The sequence below is a fragment of the Platalea leucorodia genome (genome assembly GCF_965183815.1).
Source record: "Platalea leucorodia genome assembly, chromosome: 3".
Classification (NCBI taxonomy): Eukaryota; Metazoa; Chordata; class Aves; order Pelecaniformes; family Threskiornithidae; genus Platalea; species Platalea leucorodia.
In genome coordinates, this window is record NC_138825.1 from 121,138,681 (window position 1) to 121,159,140 (window position 20,460).

General features: G+C 39.5%; 1 protein-coding gene across 1 annotated transcript; it reads right to left on the reverse strand.

Moving 5' to 3' along the window:
- Positions 1-1,495: 1,495 nt before the first annotated feature.
- OPN5 (opsin 5) lies at positions 1,496-20,222 on the reverse strand (the record flags this gene model as incomplete). The annotated part of the gene is made up of 6 exons (XM_082306218.1): positions 20,063-20,222; positions 13,166-13,285; positions 9,255-9,425; positions 6,102-6,436; positions 2,848-3,092; positions 1,496-1,559 (listed from the first exon to the last, which is right to left on the reverse strand). Exons 1-6 carry the CDS (start codon positions 20,199-20,201, stop codon positions 1,496-1,498), a joined length of 1,074 nt encoding a protein of 357 aa, XP_082162344.1. The 5' UTR covers positions 20,202-20,222.
- Between the last annotated feature and the right edge of the window lie 238 nt (positions 20,223-20,460).

Here is a 20,460-nt window from a genome sequence, read left to right on the forward strand (position 1 = left end):
ATAAATGCTTTCTTTCCTTATAGGAACAATTCAGAAGAAAACTTTGACCCTCCTAACTTTCTCTTTTTTAATGAACAGTCAACACAAATTTGTGTGGGAGACTCTGATTTGCAATTAACTTATTTTTTATAGTATCATATTCTTCCCTAAGAAATGACATACAAACATCAAAATCATTATTTTAAGCATTAAAAATCTGCTTATACTGGAGAGATAATTTTTGTTCTGTAGCAATGCCTCTACCTTAAGGTAAATCCAAAAAAGAAAAAGAAAAGAATGGGAATAATTATGGCTCAGATCCAATGCAACTATTTTGGCTGCCTTACTCTGCAGATCTTTTCAAGGCACATTGTTTTTCTATTGAGTGTATTAGGAACTTAAAAGCTTTGTTTTAGTAGGACTGTTGTTCTCCTAAATCGTTCCTAATCCTCATCCTTCCAGGGCTTAGTGTTTAAAAATTGGATACAACTGCACTTGAGAAAGATTTCTCTGCTACCTATGCTGTAACCTTTCTCATGAATTCACTGGTTTCATGCTTAGGATTGAGGAAGGATTTGTCAGTTTATATTAAATAGTGATCTCATAAAGAATGGTGAAAAGAACAATACAAGGTGAAAAAAGTCAGTTACCATTCAAGAAGTCAAACCTATCTGCTTATTGCCATCACGTTTCACTGTAATTTTGGCCAGAGAATGGTAAAAAGATGTGCAAACTATTGGTTTGCTCAGTTTGGCTTGTATGGGGCCGACTGCATTTAGGCTCTACTTTTTTGTTACAAAGTCATTCATGATTCCAAATTGTTTAAATTAAATTACCAGTTGAGCAAGAGACCTTTCCCCTCTCATTCACAAACACTGATCATCTGTGGTGTATGTGTGGCACTTCTGATCTTGCCTTGACTAAAAAAAATATTTCTGAATATTGAAGGACTGAAGTCAAAATGGTTTTAAGATAGCTTGTAGCCGCATGAGTTGGAGAGATATTCACAAGGGATAATCAGTGGGCTAATGTTTCTCCAGTGGGTGTTTTGGAGCCCTGCTAAGTGAAGCTCTGACTCTGATTTGTCCTCTAAGGAATCCTTTCTCTCATACTCCAGTTCTCCAGTGACTGCAGTAGGAATCTAGGGAGATTAGCTTTAGCAAACTAAAACTGGCCTTTGTGAATACTTCCCTTTCCATGAAGGAAAATATCATCCAAACTATCACTTATGTTAGTGCTAAAAAAAAAAAAAAAAAAGTATTTTAAAGGCTCTGAAGTGAATAAAAAATTTTTATACATATGAATCTTCTCCGTTTCTTCTTCCTCTGAGTACTTAAAATATTTGCCCAGCTCTAATCACATTATTTTAGTCAGGATGGAAAGAACTACATTGTACATAGGACTAGGGAGTAAAATAAAACTGTCATCATGTTTTAATTTATTTACAGAAAGAGGAACTTGAGACAGTATGATTGTTTGTCATCAGGTTTTCATTTGCTGTATGTGAAATGAGCCTTCATACTTCCAGTTGGGTTTCGTTCATTGCTGTCGAGTCTCTGTGTGCAGATATGGTATACATCCTATGGGAAGGAGAAAGCACAACAATCATTTTGTTCGCACCAAGCTGACAATTAAGTTCCTAGTTCTGGGAAGTGATTTTTCTAGATCATTTTGTTCATGGCACAGGCCTAGAAAAGCCAACTTGCATTCAGTGTGAGGGACTAGGTGAAACCTCCTTCGTCCTTCAAAGTGATAGCATGGAGGTTAAACACAAATCCATCCTCCAAAGATTCACTGAAGGCTACTTCAGATTTGTCTCCCATTTGCCTAAAACTGCAGATCGGTTTTTGATAAACTATAAATTCAGCATCTCAAACACTTACAACGCATACAAACTCTGTATGTTCTGCAGATGAGGTAAATCTGTGTGTAAGATTACAGAATAATCTGCTAAGGGAAGCTGTGGAAGCTCAAGATACTGGCTCACTCTCTGAACAATACACCAAAAAGTGCTGGAATTGGTAAGTGAATAATACGAATGACGAAATGGGCCTTGGTGCCTCTAAAAGTACATACTGAGGCACATATGTTCTAGGCTTTTGAAGTAAATTACTGGAATTCTATGGATTCACAGTCACTTATATGTGTTAGGGCATCTGGGGTCTTTTTATCAGTCTACACTGTCAGATTAACATCCATCATTATCTCATTGTTGTTCAATCAATCACAGAAGTGAGATACTCGTCTAGCATGACAGAACTAGAAGCATTTTTCCTCCTAGTGCACAATTCAGCACAGTTTTTGCCAGAAAGTTCTAAATAGAAAAGAGGCTTTTTTATGGAACCTTATTACACTTTGATTTGTTTGGTTTGGGTTTTTTTGGTGTGAGTGGTACCTTCAGGGTGATTAAGGAACTATTATCTCTCCCTGATAATTCTGTGGCTGAAAGGCATAGTATTAACAGGTTAGTTATATAAGGAATTAACACAATTCTCTCCCATTTACTTCACTGGCAATGGAGGTCATCAACACGCTCTGGAGGTGACCCATAGGATGACATGAAAGAAAAGGAACAGGAGGACAGGACTGATCCAAAAACCACTAAAACCAATAGGACTTTTTTCCAACTATATCCATGGAATTGAAGCTGGAACTAAAAGTAAGAACCACCTCCTTGCTTCTCTTTTTACAGCTAGAGTCACTTCACAATTTTCCATGGCAAGAAAGACCCTGAATAGGTCACAGTCAAAAACAAGAAATAAAATTTAAAGAGCTGTGACTCTTGATAGATCTTATTTTGGTACATTTTTGGAACATTGTGTGCTTACAGATTAAACATTGTGTACTACTTCTCAAAGAAGAAATTACCTTGATTTCCTCAAAGAGCTCTTCTTCTGCAGTGTCTTCAGTCCACCTGACCGGCAACAGGCAAACTTACAATCAATGACTTGGTAAATAATTGGGTTGTACATGGCTGCTGACTTTGCAAGCAAAGTTGGTACCACTGAAAACTGAATGGGAACTGAATCTGGCTGTCCAAAGGCTGACCACACAGAGACCACAGCGTAAGGGATCCAGGCAATGAGGAACCCTGCACAGATCAACATTGCCACCTTGTGAGAGGAAAAGAGAAAAGAGAGAAAGAAGTTAATCTAGCAGAGTTAGACAGCACAGAGCTAGGCAGAATGCAAGGGAACGTGCAACAGAATGGAAAATAAAAATGATAACTCGCTTCAGATAAATTTACAATACAAACAAAAGCTGTCATGCATTTCTCTTTATCTAGCTCCTGTTTTCCTTTCACCTGACACAGAGCAGCTAATGAATCTGTTATCACAGACCTTTAAAAGTGATATAAGGTCAGGCTAAACATGAGGAAACCAAATGAGATCTCAGAAAATAATTCTTTGACATCAAATTTAAATTATTTTAGAGGTCCTTTAAAAACATACAGACTCTCTTTTTTAGGATATTATATAACAGAACTGTGAAAATTTTTGAAAATCTTAGCAAGATCTTTGAAATGAATGCAGGTTAAACTGGAAACAGTTCCTATAGGGCTTTTCTTTGTTGTTTGGGGTTTTTTTTCTTGTTTATTTGCAGAGCCCCTCACTTCTTTAGCCTCTTCCAATCAAATATTCCTCAGATTGTCAAAAAGAAACCCAGTCTCTTTTCCATTCCGGAATAAAAGAAGCATGCACTGGGAGAACAAAACCAAAACAATACTAAAGTGCAAGTCTTCCACATTCTGGATCCTTTGAAATCAGATTCCAAAATTCATAAAATCAAAGTCCTGGAAGATGTTTCCAGGACTAAAGTAGGTCCTGATGGTATGTGGGAGTGGGGGACCCTGAATATCTCTGGAGGTGAGTTTGTTTAGGAGGGTATATTCCTGTCTATATCTACTATAGCTCATTCTTCTGTATCACCCAGTACCAGTCACCTAGGCAAAAGCAAAGGAAATTAGGAAAAGAAGAAAAGAGAAAAGTTTGCAACACCCTGATCTAATGCAGGGCTTCTTCCCCTCTTGTAGGTTGTGCTGATGTCCCACACAGAAGGTGTCAAAAACCAGTGGGACCAATAACCTGCCACGAGGACGGCCACTGGTAACAGGAGGAAGGACAAGAGTTTTGCCAAACTAGGTTTACCTTCTCCCTGCACCCAGGCGGGGGTTTATGGTCTATCTGACACTGGAAAAAATGCCAAACGTTTGCATCCCTCTCAAGACAAATATGGAACAAGTAAGCATAAAGTTATTCAATAAGACATAAGCTGTCAAGTCTCTGGGTATGCCTACTCCAGCAGATAAAAAATGACTGTATTTACCTGGCTAAGCTGGAATTGAAACTATTGGGAATTTAACTGAGAGCAAGAATGATAGTAAAATGTCTAGTTTTCTTTCTCCTAACCCATAGCATGGATTTTGTACTCCATTAGAATCTGTAGATGCTCTAAAAAGCAAATTTTTACCAAACATTTAGGTTGCATTCCTGGTAAATGGTAAAGGACTTCCTTATAACAGGAGGAAATGTAGCCATAGGAATGTTTCGTATACATGTTAAAGAAAAATTGTTTGGTGCCAAAATTTGTGATTTATATACTTTATACTCAGTCACAGCCTGATATAGCTTCAAATGACACCATGCAATAATCCATTCTGAAGAACATATGCCATTATACTCTTGCCATTGACAGACTATTACTGCATCCAGACTGATAGTAGTACATGTGCACTCATTTGGAATTAGGCAATTAGCAGGATTGCAACAGAAAACCATCAGAAAGCACAAGGTTTTTGGATATTGCGTAACCTTTTGTGGAGCCTTTGGTTCCACATCTTGATGGTAATATTATTTGCAGGGAAACTTCATTGCTTTATCCTTTTTTTTGTTGGCTGTCAGTGAAGAAACAGCGCATGTGAGCCAAGGATCTCAAACACATCCTGTTTGTTACAAATTGTGCTGTGAAGTTAAATGGGTTATGATGGAGGCTCATTTTCCACATTTATATATATCCCAACATTATGTTCTCTGCTGTGGATCCAAGACAGGGACAATTGCTAGTCTTTTGACTCAGATCACACTAAAGTTTTACATGATACCTCCAATATGGCAAAAATAAATCTGCAACCTCAAATCAAAAGTTTCCATTTTTTCTTTAAAAGAAAGGTGCTGAATAACCATAAAACAGTATCGTATTGAAGCATCGCTTTTTAAAGGCAAGTACAGTTTACCAGCTGTATTGGCAGCTAGCTGAGATTCTCTGATATGTTTAGACATATTGTCACTTATTGCTGTATATTATATAACTGTCAGTTCAACTCCCCAAAAATGTAATAAAATTTGATCAGCCAAGCAAAAGATGCTGCTTGTCTCCCTCTTGGCATGGCTTACAGAGGCTGTTGAATCTTCTACAACTAAGGAATCTGGTTTTGTTCAGTACAAGTTTTTATTTTGAGAGATTTCCTGGCACAATAACCAGTATCAGCAAGGATCATGGCTGTCACCATTGCCAAATAGAAAACAGATTCACTCAGAAAGGGAAAATAGGGTATGGTCTGAGATGGCAAATTAATTTTATCACTTGAGTGCATTTTTATCAGCAGCTCATGGCTGAACCTAAATGATAAATTATTTGCATAAAAACAATTGCAATATCACAGGATTAACTTGGTTTATATCTTCATTAACAGAGGAACGTAAGCTGTCTGAAAGTTTTATCTCCCTGCTACAATAATCTGCTTTTTATCTGTTTTTCTGTTATAATTCCTGGGTACCTCGAACGCCTTAAAATAATTCTTTACAACTGTTCCTGAAAGCAAAGGGAGTTGTTTGATGAGGAACAGGGCCACAGGAAGATGATGTGACTTGTGTAAGGTCACACAGGAAGGCTGTGGCAGAGTTTCAGACTGAATCACGATCTGAGGGACTCGAGTACTCTAATCACAAAACTATGTTTCAACTCCTGTCTTTTCCCATCTTGACAGTAACGGAGGAGAAAGCTAAAAGAACCACCTTCAGAGCATTGTACTATCGCTCAGCATAGGAGAGTATATGGTTGAAGTTCTCCAAGCCTGCTTTTACAACCCAACACAAAAACCTGAGTTAAATCTTCCTACCTACCTTGGTCAGCTTCATTTCAAGTATGTGGCTGTTCTGAATCCTGGTATCATAGTGAGCAACCTCTTTGGTGGATGATTTAACTTTTAGAATGATTTTGACATAGGAAAACACAATCACCGCAGTTGGGAACAGGAGGCAAAAGAAAAGGATGCTCAGAACAAAAGCCTGTCCAGCCACCGAAGCCTGCGCCAGCCACCAGTCCAGCGTGCAGGAGGTCCCAAACGGCTCAGGGGCATAGCTCCCCACACCAGCAAAAGGCACCGTAGCCCAGAATGTAGCATAGGCCCAGATTATTGCCAGACAGATAAATGCGTGATGTCTCTTAAGCCAGGTACCTGGAAGATAATTCAAGAGTTACAAGTTCAGGTCCATATGTATTTGGCACAGTTGAACAGGTCATTCTACACATGCAGTAAGAGTTTGCTTGGCTGTTTGACAACAGCTCCCTAGGTTTCGTCTTGCCTCTTTCCAGGTATCGATAGTGACCCCTGAGCTAGCCACTCCAGCTTGCATTGTACCTCGTGAAGAGAAATGCACACTTATATGAAGGGCTCCACCTGACTTTATTTCAGATCTTTTTACTTTAGGCTGTGATGATTTACAACCTAGAAGAGTCTGTACAAAAGCAATCCAAACAACTAGCTCAGCAACAATTGTGGGAATCTTGTCTAGTAATTTTGAAAATTGCTTTGTGGCCTGTAAAGGCGTATTCATAGTGTGTGGTCAGATGAGATGGAGGTTCAACCCACATGAAGGACTAACTATTTAATTCAGCCTTTCGTTATTCAGTATGAAGGCTCACTAGCTGCAACTGTATAATATAACTTACGTTATTTCCTATTCCTCCTGTCATATATTAACTGGCTAAAGTTTGATCTCGGGACACTTCTCAACATAAATTATTAACCTAAGTGACTGAAAGACAAGGCTTAACAGAGGAAATAAGATATCCAAGATTTATTTTTAGCTTGTCATTCTTTTCCAGTACAGTAAATCACCATATGTGTACTGTCAGAAGTATTCGTAATAGGGGTTTTCATGTATCCTTGCCCATTTTTTTTATTAAATGCTAATGGCATGCCTGGAGTTGTGGAGCGGAATATTGTCTCTCTGCTCATCTTGCATACAACTCTGATTCACCTAGAAAAAGCTTCAGTTTACAAGCTTTCCATCATCACCTATGTTCAACATGTTGGATTCAGATAGGACTAACAAGTTAAAACCTATGATTTATGGTCTTATAACAGCGCTTTCCACCTTGGAAGATCTCATCTGTTTTCACTCCCTATCCACTGACATTGAGGAACTTTCTTCAGGGTTTGTGAATGACTTAAAACAAAACCAAAGCAAAGAAACAACTGTAATTCGGATGTGACCAGTGCCCCTTTCCCTGGTGATTTTACGTTTGCAGATCACAGGAAGGAAAATGAACACTGACTGACAATGATGTATTTGAGCACAATGTTTGTTGTTTTCAGGTGTGGAAAAACAAAGCAACAATAATGTGAGTACTAAAAGAGCGATATTATTTTCACAGCTATTGTCAAACCATAGCAACCTATTGCCAAACAAAACCCCAAACCAAAAAAACCAGTTGCTGCTTTTGGAGTAAAACGAAGGTGTAAGTGTGTAGTCAAGTGCTCCAGGTTCCTGATGTAAGCCTTATACAGAAAATTGCTAAGTTAAGCACCTAGACTGAACATACTAAATATGTTTATTGTTCTCCATCATTTTGTATGGACAGCCATGATCAGATAACCCTTGAGAAAAAAAGATTTTGAAGTGTTCTGTCTCTCTTGAACTAAGATGTCATAATAAATACCAGAGCTCATGGCATGAATGCAGCCGGCCATGAAATATTTACTTCAGCTCACCAAGTCTGTGAAAAATTGTCTATGATTTGGGTTGCCACTGATTTATTTTGGTAAGACTTTTATAAAAAGAACTGAAATCCTGCTTAATGCGAATGGTGTATTTAAAACTCAGCTAAGGAGACCTTCCCTGCTCTCACATTTAAGGGGAAAGTATGCACATGCCAGGATCTATGACAGCAGATCTTAGTGCAGTACCACAGCTTTCAACTGACAGCATGCTCAGCTATTGGACAGACTAGCTTACTTACTTACACTTTCTAGCTGCAAACATTCCCTATAACTTAACATTACATGATTGATATTATATGTCATCATAATGAAATCTGTTGTATGTCCTTCAAGGCACATGGGCAAGCTGTTTCTTATATGTAAAGTCACCTTGAATATTTCCTGTATTCTGTTGGGGAGTTAGTCCCTTCCAATGCAAGAAAAACATCTTTTCTAAACTGTGACAATATCTTTTAACTGGAAAGAATGAAGCATATAATACACCATATTCAAGAGATATAAGATATTAATGGATATGGTGATAGCAACTTTCATTGTTAAATTAATTTCATCCTCTTACGTTCCATCTCCATATTAGAGAGACAATATCACATTACGACCTATTGCACATCCAAATCTTTCAGATGTTTTAAATAGCTTGCCATGTATTTTAAAGGAATTTAGGCATCTAATAAGGAATACTTTTGTGTGTTTGTCCATAAGACTTTGCAATATGTGCAATACTTGCATTTGTTAATGTTAATTGACATTTGTTAATGTTAATGTATCTTGATAGACACAAAATGATTTATCTATGAGTGATTACTAAAACTCTCGGCTTAAGCTGACAGCAGAGAGACAACAGCGAAGGTGATACGTCTAGCAATACAAATTCAGCTGGGATTATTTAGAATCATAGAATCATAGAATGTCCTGAGTTGGAAGGGACCCACAAGGATCATCTGAGTCCAACTCCTGTCCCTGCATAGGACAACGCCAAAATTCACACCATATGTCTGAGGGCATTGTCCAAATGCTTCTTGAATGTTGTCAGGCTTGGCGCCATGACTACCTCCCTGGGGAGCCTGTTCCAGTGCTCCACCACCCTCTGGGTGAAGAACCTTTTCCTAATGTCCAACCTAAACCTCCCCTGGCATATCTTCCTGCCTTTCCCTCAGGTCCTGTCATTGGTTGTCAGGGAGAAGAGATCAGTGCCTACCCCTCCTCTTCCCCTTGTGAGGAAGTTGTAGACCACGATGAGGTCTCCCCTCAGTCTCCTCTTCTTTCTTACCATAAGACAAGTGGCAGATTTTTAGGTATCTATCCAGGCTGACAGCTGTCATGGTAATAAGGCTCCCACAGCCAAAGAAGAAACCAGCCCATCCATACCAGCGGCAGCCCATCCATCCAAACACCCAGCGGTGAGAAAAGAAGGAAATGATACTAAAGGGTTTTCCTACAACTTCAAAAGGAGAAAAGAATGTCAGATGACTGATAAAATCCATCACTGATAAAACCACCCTTTTTCAGAAAAGCAAACCCTCCCATTTGCCTAAAGCTAATACCAGTAAAAATGCTCTGCAATGTGGAGAGAGGGCTTCAGGGACAGCAGAAGTGATGACTTGCGTGCCCTCCATCCACAGGACTAAGCCTAAGACAGCTGTAGCTGGATCCCATAGCATCTATGCTGTGGTAGGGTGAGCCAAGCCTGCAGAATGGCTGCAAACAGGTGCTTTACTGCAGACGACGTGAACCAGAAGTAAACCCATACTCTGGAACTGAGCATGTGCAAGCTCTTCCCATTATGAAAGCTTCAGAGTATGTGTTAAGTCCACATGCAAACACATGCCAGTATGTAAACAGTACGGGTGATGGGTGAGTCTGGGTTTGAAACAGGCACAGATCTAGTTAGACTACATCCTTATAATCCATTGAGTGTCTTCAAACACAGGATAAAGAAATTTGCCTTCAAAGAGAACTTCTACAAACCTATCAAGGCCAAACAGTAGGATGCATACTGTGGTAAAGTGTTAGGTTAGAAAGGAAGATGGTGGTATTGTTGCAGCATGGACTTGAGCTGCAGAAGTGGTTTCAGCTCCTGTCCATACCACACTCTTCCTTGGTGACTCTCAGCAAGTTTTAAGACTTTTTAAGCATCCTCAAACAGAAGGGAAATACCTATTTTGGAGACTCTGTCCTAGTGGCACCTTAGCTCATTTCTCCGTTTGTAAAAGTGGGTGCTGCATTATGGAAGAAGTGAAGTTAGGTCATATGTTGTTCCATTCTCACCTTAAAACAGACTAACATTATTCATGTTCTTTGTAAGTATCATGAAAATGGGAAAGTTTGGAAATTGTAATTTTCTACTTGGAAGTCTCCACTTCCTGATTTTTTTTTCCTCAAACTGGACAAACAAAAAAAAATCAACTTTAATGGAACAGAAAACTAAAAAATTTACAATCTAGGAACTTCACCATGATTTCTAAATCCTTCATTTCTACTTACCAGACTGACCTGAACTGCTCCAAGGCCTGAACAGTTCAGCTGCAACATTCAAACAACATCAAATATTGAACTCCACCTGCCTGTGACTGTATTCCTTCCTGCACGGGAGTTGCCAGAGCAGCTCAAGGAGTTGAAAGCATCTCAGCTGCCCTGGGCTAGTTTCCCTGGCTGAACCACACTTTCTGTAATGTCATGGAAGTTCAGTGAATTGGTTTATAAAGAAGGCAAAAATGGTTTTGCAAACTGTAATTCCCACAAGGTAACCTATTCATATAAGTCAAAACCAAAGTCTCTATTTTCTTGAAGTGATCTGTAGAAAAATATTTTGGATTATTCCCAAAAATATTCCATTTCAGATGCGAAACTAAACATTCTGTTTTCATTCTTAACAGAAAATTAAAACATTTCTACCAAAACAAAATCTGCAGAAAATGGCCTTTGCTCCTTTTTCTGTGCCAAAAGCATCATGATTGAAAACCCTTCAAAACGAGACTTATTTTTAAACAAGGTATTTTGGGATTCTTTTCCTTTAGTCTAATCCTGTAAAGAAAATTCTGACTGAGCCTGAAGGTTGTGCTCAAGTAAGTATACTGTGTGCTTTTCTCCAAGCAGAAGCAATGTACTTTAATTTTTCAAGCAAAAGCTGACCCCAGTGATTAAGGTTTCAAGGAAAACATGACATATGGCAAGGTCTAAGATATATGCTAATAGTCAGCAACCTTACTCATATAAATCATTGCCAGCTGTAAAGGCCAAACCATTTATTTGCACAAAATCAAATTTCTCTTCAGCAGGACAGGACTCACAGCACGGTATCAGTGCAAAATGAGCCTGATGCAGTTTTGAACGAGTGGCTGGTGCCACCCTGTGGAAATCTGCAGGAAGCAGGGCCATCAAGAACCCGTTTCTTGAACAAGGTGCCAAGACAAGTGCATGAAATACAGAGATTTTGGGAAAAGTTCCATCTTCACTCCAATTGGTCCAGCAGACACAACACATCACATTTCTCGAGTCAACATCTTCCATTAACAAAAAAAAAAAAAAAGGAAAGAGAAGGGAGAAAAGGCATGCATGGCTGTGCCAATCACAATTATTTTTCATTAGAAAACTTAAACACACAGGTAGATTGAGATCCCTATGGAAGACAAGGTGACCAAGTGGTTATGTTGGTGACAGACCTTAACAGAAAAACCAGCAGCCCTCATGCTAAAAGGGCTCCCAAACAGGCTGTAGCTTGCATGGTTGGGGCATACAGCTTATGTGGTTAGGAGATACTTGGTTACATTCCAAATACATAGCTACAGAAATTCTCCTGAAACATTCTGTCTCATTGGGGTGACTCTCAATGGAGTCAGATATGAGCCTTATCAAATAAGGCAGGCTCTTAGGATGCAAAAGAGATGGGAGCATCACAGAAGAGGCAAAAACTGGTCTTTTTTTTTTTTTCTTCACTTCTAAGTGCTGCAAGATGGAAATAGTGTCTCCATGCAGATGTGCCAAAGAAATCATTGGGATTCCTTTGTGTGGCAGCAGAGATATTTATACTAACACTGTTCTTCTGCTAAATTCATAAGTTTCTCCTTCTGAAAACCATGTTTACTGATCACCAAGATGCATCAAAATTACTGGAAGTGAAGGGGGTGAGCAGCTCCTTGGCTGTGTGCAGTGAGAGCACAATGAGCTTCGGTTTTAGGAGGCTGGGAGCCATCATTTTATGTTTTTCAGTGCTATTTTAGGCATTTGAATGAAAGCAAAAGCATTTGGCAGGGATGAGGGCAGGAAAAGGTTGCACGGGCCCTGGGGGCAGGGATCCTGGTGTATGCAACACACAGGGGACAGATGGCTTCGGGAGCATGGGAACATACTGTTGTTTTTATTGCACTGGGGAGATCCCATGGTCAGCTGGGCCACATCAGGCCTTTACACCCATTGGATTGTCTGCCGTCCAAAACATCCTTTTCTAAGTACATCCTGTCCTCCTCCTGCATTTGCATGTAGCCATAAGCAGCTGAATGAGACTCATGTCAAGAGCGAAAGGAATGATCTCCAAAGGCTTTTGACTGTGCAACTTCGTGTAAACCTTTCCAAAGCTCCCTCCTCTCATGCCATGGCATCCAGGCTGTGGGGTTGAAATAAAAATCCCTCCAGCTGGCTGATGTCAATCTATAGATTGAGAAAAATGCTTTTTTTCCTGGCCCAGAGATAAACGATGGTGGTCAATAGAGAGAAAATTATTAGCTTTGATAGGCTGATGGCCACTGGCATTTTCAAATTCTTTCCCCTCATGCCCCTCCCCAGTCATATTTGGCTAAATACGTGGGTTTTAGGTACCTGGATCCCTCCTGTTGCACACTACAGCAAGAAAATATAATTTTCTTCAACCATAATACCGAGTTATTTTGTGGTTATTATGCCAGAATGCACATGGGAGCTGTCTTTGAAGGCCTGCCCAGTGCTAGGGTGAACAGGAGTTTTGCCTGATTGGTAAATCCAACCCTATTTTTTCATCTGTACTTTTCATTTCTTTCCATCAACTTGTTCAGGAATGGTGTTTTCTATCCTTCTCTCTTATTTATATGCAAATAATAGAGCAAAAGGCATTTTGGGCTCCCCATGACTTCCAGAGGACTGACTCTTGCTGCTGCCAGAAAGGCTGGTGGGATAGTAAAAATGAGTGAAAATAAGACATGAAATTACCTGAAATGCCCAGATCACACACTGCTAAATTAACAGTCATTATCTCAGCAGGTCTCAACTTCTTTTTTCGCTTTGAGGACATAAAAATAACATACCCATTTCCCAGAGTTGAAAGAATCCCTATAAAAATAAAAAAGAAAAACAATCAAATTAGAATTCTCCTCAAAACCAGCAATATCCCATCTTCCTTGTGAAATTCTGTGATATTTTCAGCCTGAAATTGTGGTCCAAAGGCTAGACATTTTACTCTGAAACATGATCATCTCATCTTCATTATGCAGCTCATAGAGACATCTACTGCAGACATCTCCCTCCCACAACAAATGCTATTTTCCCCTCTGCAGCAGGGCATTGCCTTCACCACCTGAGCCTGCACAACTATCATTTGAATGCACATAATAGAAATTCCATAATTCCTCTGTTCTGATCAACCCTGTTTGTCTCGCAAACATTTAGAAAACCACAAGAATGAAATTCAGCTGTCTGTAATCACAGAGACCCCATTCTCTGACCAACTTTCATTTTATTAAATACTGTAATCAGAGGTTGAGGGATACATTTCTAAAACAATGTAAATTAAGATATTAATATCACATCTTCAATTTTACAATAAAAATTGATTTCTGTCGTAAGGAAGAAAAATGATAAAATATATCTGATTTTAACTTCCAGCTGAAATTCAGTGCATGAGGAGGGATCCTGTTCATGTTGGCTGACATCTTTTTTGCCACATCAGCACCCAAGGACCCACAGGTACCAACACTGCAAGTGGTTAATCAGCCGTGGAGCTAATCACACTGGTACCAAAAATTACAGGGTTTCCAGTTCCCTTAAAGAAAACTTCATTAACTCATGTTTGAAAGAGTTTGAGCCCAGAGTGAGAGTTTTGCAGTGGAAACACAAGACAGCAGACAGCATCCCTTTCAGGAAGCAAGAGTCACCCCCGAAGGTGAACACCCTGAAGGGACCATGGCCCATGGAGTCCTCACACCAGAGCAAAGGAGGCAAGTAAGAAGGAAGGAGAGGCAGAATAAAAGAGTGAACAGCAAAGAGTGGCAGAGCCCTCAACCTCCTGGACTGCTGTTGCCTCACCAAAAGGACCTACAACGGCAATGAGGGAGAGGATGCTGGAGTGAAGTTCAGCCTAGGAAAGAGGAAGGAAAGGTGTCTTCCTTAAGTATTTTATGTTTGTTATCTCTGTTTCTCACTACCCAAATCCGTAATTAATTGTTTTCAGTTAAGTTTGGGGGGGGGGGGGGTTAAATGTTTTAAAATTTTAAAAATTTCTTTAATTTTTAATTCCCCACGATGAGTCTGTTTTGCCCACAACAGTAACTGGTGAGTGATCTCCCTGTCTTTACCTCCACCCTGTCTTTATCTCCACCGCTTTTGCTCTTCCGATTTCCTCCCCATCCCACTGCAGGGGCTGTAACCAAGTGGCTGCGCCGCGTGCTTGGCTGCTAGCTGAGGCCAACCCTCCACACTCCTATAAAAAAGTCATAAATAACCCAACTTTCCTCTGTTAATGAGGCAGAAAAGTCACTCTTTGTGGTGTCTTCCTACACATGGCGCTGGTGGTGCAAACTCAGCCGTATTCCATGTTTCAAAAAGACCCCAGCACGCACCCATCCACCCAGCAGCGCTGCCCTCTCCAAATATTGTACCTTTGAACACCACATAATTTTCATCAGAGTCTTCTGGGAGGCCAGACCTCAGGAACTAAACCTCAGGAATTAAATGAGTATTTCCTCTGGCCCATCAATGGAATGATCCCCTTGCAAGGGTGCCATGTCCTCACAGAACCAAGAAACCCAATGTGGGGACATCCACGAGGCAGAAGGAAAAATGGTTCCCAGAGGCTAAAACCAGACTATTTCTCAAGAAATATGAGTAACAACTGTGGAACCAAAAGTTTACAAAACTCAGGAGAAAAATACTTTGATTTTGAATTTTTCAGTAATAAATGCAGCACTCATATAATTGGAAACACTTCTTATTTTTCTACTGACAGTATTGCTTTCTATATTATTTTAAAAAATAAACAGGACAGAAGCTGGCTTATCATTTAATATTAGGTTTTCTCAGCAAATCTGATTTATCCTTGGTGAATTCTTATGGCTCTGAAAATTTAATCTGAATTATAAGTAGATACAGGTATTCATTTGAATTATTCTTTCTTTCATCTAAGTGAATGAATCTCAATGTTGCTGAGCATTTTTCATATATCTTAATATCCTTTTCTCTCTTAATGCCATTTTCTCCCTAGTGATATTTAGGATATCTAGCGTGCCAGCATTTACTTTGAAATACCTTTTGAAAGCAACTGACATTTTCTCAAATATTTTTCAACTGACTGGTAGTCCAGAGAGATGTCTTCATCAGACAAGTCTCTGAAGCAACTGCTCATTATTAATAGCAATGTTTCAGAGAGCCCCAGCCCACTGACATCCTAATCCTACAGCTGGAAGGGGTCCAATGATAAAAAAGTTGCCTTTTGTCTATACCTGTGTCTGGCAATTGCTTATCTGAATTCTTTTTTAACTCCTTGGCAATAGAAACTTTATCATCTCCTGAGATAAGCCATCTAATGCTTCATTTTTCCTACTATTAAAATGTTTTTCCTAACAGCTATCCGAAGTCCTTGCTGGTGCAGGCTCCCAGCTCTGGTAGGTGCTGGCAGGCTGTGTGCCAGGGCAGAGCCTGGGGTTGGAAAGAGGGGAAAAAAGACTTTTCAGATATAAAATAAAGGCTCTTTTCCAGGAGCAAACAGTTCAGGCCACAACTGTCCGTGGCACCATAATACTACTACATAAATACACACAAAGAGCCAAAGACGTGATAACTAAAAAAGTGCCATCTATAGAGAAACAGCCAACCTGCAGCAAAAGGTGAAAGTGTATAAAAGAAGAAATCTGAACAAATAAGATTCCTTTTCTCCAATCTGACAGAAGTGCTAAACCATCAGAGAAAAGGAACAAACAAAAAAAAAAAAAAAGATATTTCAGGATTTTGTTTTCAATTAAGCTGTTTCATAACACGTTGAGGAAGCGTGCAACAACAGTTTGCAAGTCAATAGTTATTTGCCATGGGCTTTCAAAGGAGCTGACAGCCAGTGGGTCTCCACTCAGTAATTAGTCACCCTACCTGGCCGTACAGTAAATCAATCAAGTCAGTGACAAAAAAGCTAGCGGTGGAAGTGACAAGTGAAAAGAATTGGATTCTTATAACCACGTGTACCATTTGATTTCTTTTTTTTCCAGACAAAAAAATGCACGTGGAAATGAACTGGTTAAGACAAAAGATCACACACTTACAGAGAATTTATAACAGATTTGTCAAGATCCCTGATTTTCTTTAAAGACAAAAAAATGTATTTTTATATTTTCAAACTGCAATACTTCAGTTGTACAACCAGCCTGACCCTAAAAGCTCTGCTGAGTTTCTTGATAGGATCCCAGCCTTGTATGCTCACTGTGCAGCTTAGTCCTGTGTTTGAAATAAATTTTAAACTCACTTGCACCTTACATGCCCAAAGCATAAAAAGATGCCCAGTAGCAATCCCCACCTCCTGGCTTCCCACCTTTCCACTGCTAGTCCCTCTCTCTGCTATCGGGATGTCCCCACAGGACATCTTCAAGAGGGGTCACCATTTCTTGAATGGGATCTGCAAAGGAATAGGGGACAAGGCTCAGTGGTAGAACGTGACGATGGACAGGTTCGGCCTGAACGTCAAGTTGGAATAAAAAAAACATAGACACACCCTCGCTGGGTATGGGAGCTGAATGCTCTGGCTTGGTTTTGTGTTTTCTGCAGATTACACAGTTTACAAAGTGAATCTGCAATACTGCAGAGTTACAACAAGACACAACTATGCCCAAGAGCTATTTAAGCACATAGTTTTTGCTTACTGTTTTGAATACTTGAGAGCTGAGATTAACTATAAAGCTGCCAATTAAAGTGAATTTACAGCCTCAGCAAGACTTTTGTGTGGAATTTGATGTCAGTGAAGGGTTTCACAGAGCTAACCTTCCTTCTCCACTACTTCAAGATCCACTATCCACCACCAAAAATCTCTGCAAGGCAGTGCTTTATGTCCCAACAGAAATGTGGATGCTTTGAAATGTCAGAAATCAGCTTAGTGGAAAAGGAAATTTAGGATTATTTTTGTTTGCAGAAAGTACAAAAAGGCACTCAGAGATTTACCTGGGAACAATAAAGATGAATTTCCTTCTAAGATCTCATATTTTTGCAGGCCCAAGCTATTATTAAAATGTTGCCATCCACCTAAGCATGAATGGGTAATAAAATATGGATCTGCACATCAACAGGAGCTAATGGTGACATCCCCAAAGCGATAAACTAAACCGATCTTGTAAGGTACATCTCGTAACGTACAACATGTGAAGCATTAGCCCAAGCAAAGCCTTTTTTTTTTTTCTTGGTAAGAAAGATGTGTTTAAAGACTACTTTACCCCATCTATTCACAAACACAGAAGACAACCTGACATGGATCCTTCCACCAGTTTTGTTTAATTCCCTGTCTTAGTGGCTGACCTCTGAGGTGTAATTCAGCTTTACTGGTAAGAAGCATAACGCTCTCCTTCACACAAACCCCTGTAAAAGGGAAGTTTCTGTACTCCTCTTGGCCTCTGGCAAATTAATATCCATTACTGTATTGCACACAGTGCCTAAAACACTTCTGTGCTGGTCTAGAAAACATGAAACCTGTTGCTGTTGCTGAAATCGCTGAGGGTATGACTGACCAGCAGCTAAGCAATGACTTAAAAGCTTAAAATCATTGCAATGATTGCTAAAAGAATTAAAAATATCTGTGCAGGATAGCAGTGGTATCTTATGCTATAGATACAAGTCCAAGAAAGATGCAAATATAGCATTTACAGGCATATGTGAAAAGCATAATTGGCTGTAATGAAAGCTGCTACTGGAGTGTGTAATGACCATAAGGGTAAAGTAACTAACCAAGTAAAATGCAATGCAAAACAAACAAATGAAAAAATAAGTTAAACCCAGAGCAAAATGCAGGACATGATGTCTAAAGTAGAGCTACACATGTATACAGCAGAGCTATGGCTTAAACTTTCCTGGCTTGGGCTACTAGGTGCAATGAGTCCACCACAGGCTGTTTGATGTCCAGTCCACAACACCAGGAAGGTAGGAATCTTACTGCTAAGTCCAATATCAAAATTATTATCAGCCCTTTATAAACCATAATTTCAGTCTCTTCACACTGCTTATGTAAATCTGTGCCTTCATGGTTAGCTTTTGGTTTTTCACTGGCAATTCATGATTTCTCTTCCTTGCCTTAATTTGATTATATCTATGTTTTTCAAGATGTTTCACACCTAGAAGGGGTATTTCTTTGAAACTGGATAAATCTGCACTAAATACAGCCAATATAACAAGGCAACACAGTGTACATTGGAAGGATTCATTTCACCTACTCAGACATATTTCCTGGGATTAAAACTAAGTTTGCTTAACTGAGTGAAAAAAGAACCGAGGGGGGTTGTTTTGGACAGTTCAGTGAAGACATCTGTCTGCATAGCAGCAGAAAAAAAAAATATATGCAAAAAGCTAGGATACATACAACATGGTGCATGAATACCGAGAACGGCACAGAGATACAGTTTCACCTGCCATCTCTGATGCTCTGAATTCCTTTTTTGATAAAGACATAAGCAGAAGACAAATGAGAAATAAGCATTATTCAAGCCCTTGTGAGACCTCCACTGCAGAAAAGATTAGATTACTTAGAGCAGTCGGGGGAAAGGCAGTAAAAGTAGGAAGGAGGGATGTAAAATAGTGAATCAGAAACATGAAGGTAGGACTGAAAGATCTTTGTATTTTTTGCAGAACTGGTAGAACAAGAGAATGAATCAAAGCCAAAATAAATGTCAAGGAATACACTGTATACCCTGTATTCAGCCGGGTGTTCAGCCATCTGACACCCGGAGCCCAGTTTGGTGTAGAGAGTTACATGACCTTGGCTCAGCTTTACTGAGAAAATAGCTGCTGAGCTGTGAGGAACTGCATAAACCAAAGCCATAAAACATAAGGAAACCTAAACCATAGAAAGAAGTGTAAATGTTGAGGCAAAAGTTAGAAGCTCAAGTACTTGAGAGCAAAAATATTGACACAAAAAGGTATAACTTTGCCCCCACTCCCAGAGCAAAGACCGTAAATCATCAAGAACAAGGACCAGTTTATTCCTAGAAGGAATGGAGATCAGTATTTCCCAGGTGAATGACAACTCCTTGGCATATGAATACTTAACATAGAAATCAGTCTCAGCTACCAACTGAGTGCACTAACCAATAAATAATTCCATTTATTCTGCTTGCAAAGTCACTCTGCACACAGTAAAAGATTCCAAAACAAAAGGGAAGGGGAGGTGTTGGCAGCAAATACTGTTCACTATAATATATAACAGAGGACAGCTGGTGCCAGGAGCTGAGCAAGATTCAAATGAGCACGTCTGAGGATGTTCTCTTTGCTATGTAGGCACATGAGAAAGGCTTTGAAAACAGGTCATAAAACCACATGGCATAAGGGCAAAAGCCAGTTCTGGTCAGGAATAATTAAACTGCAAGCTAGTAACCTACCAGTAGAAAAAAATTGAGTATTATTTCTTCACTTTTTGCTGGAAAATCTGCTGCTAGTCGCTTTTGGCAACCTGGAAGACCATTGTCTGTTGACACTAACTATTGACACCATATTTCTAACACATTCTCTCCCCTCCCTCTTAGATTTGTCTTTCTAGTATGAAGAAATATGTAATTACACATCTAATGCACAGCAGCTTCTGCCTTCTTTGTGAGTGCCTGCAAGGATGCAGTGACAAAGTCATATTTCAAAGATGAATTAAAAAATCATTACCAATTACTGTCAAATAAAACCCAGCAACGATGTCAGCTTCTCTAGAAAGCTTTGATGCAAAGGGGTCTTCCTTCTGGAGATAGTGTGGGAGGTATTCTTCCTGGGAGGACGTGTTGTGATAGGATGCCATCCCATTCATGTCCAGTTCACCGTCTGCAAAAACAAAAGAACAGAGTTTGCAATAGGTCATATCTTCCACCAGAAAATGCAAAGATATTTTTGTTCATACATAAGATTCATCCTTCTGTCTTCATTTCTGCCCTGCCACCTCCCAGGGCATTTCAGGATCTAATTCAAAATTGGATAAAGCATCCTGCAATGATTTATTTCATGACTTACTTTATCCAAGAATGTCATTATTCATATGGCACTCGTCACAGTAATCCATCTGAGCAGTA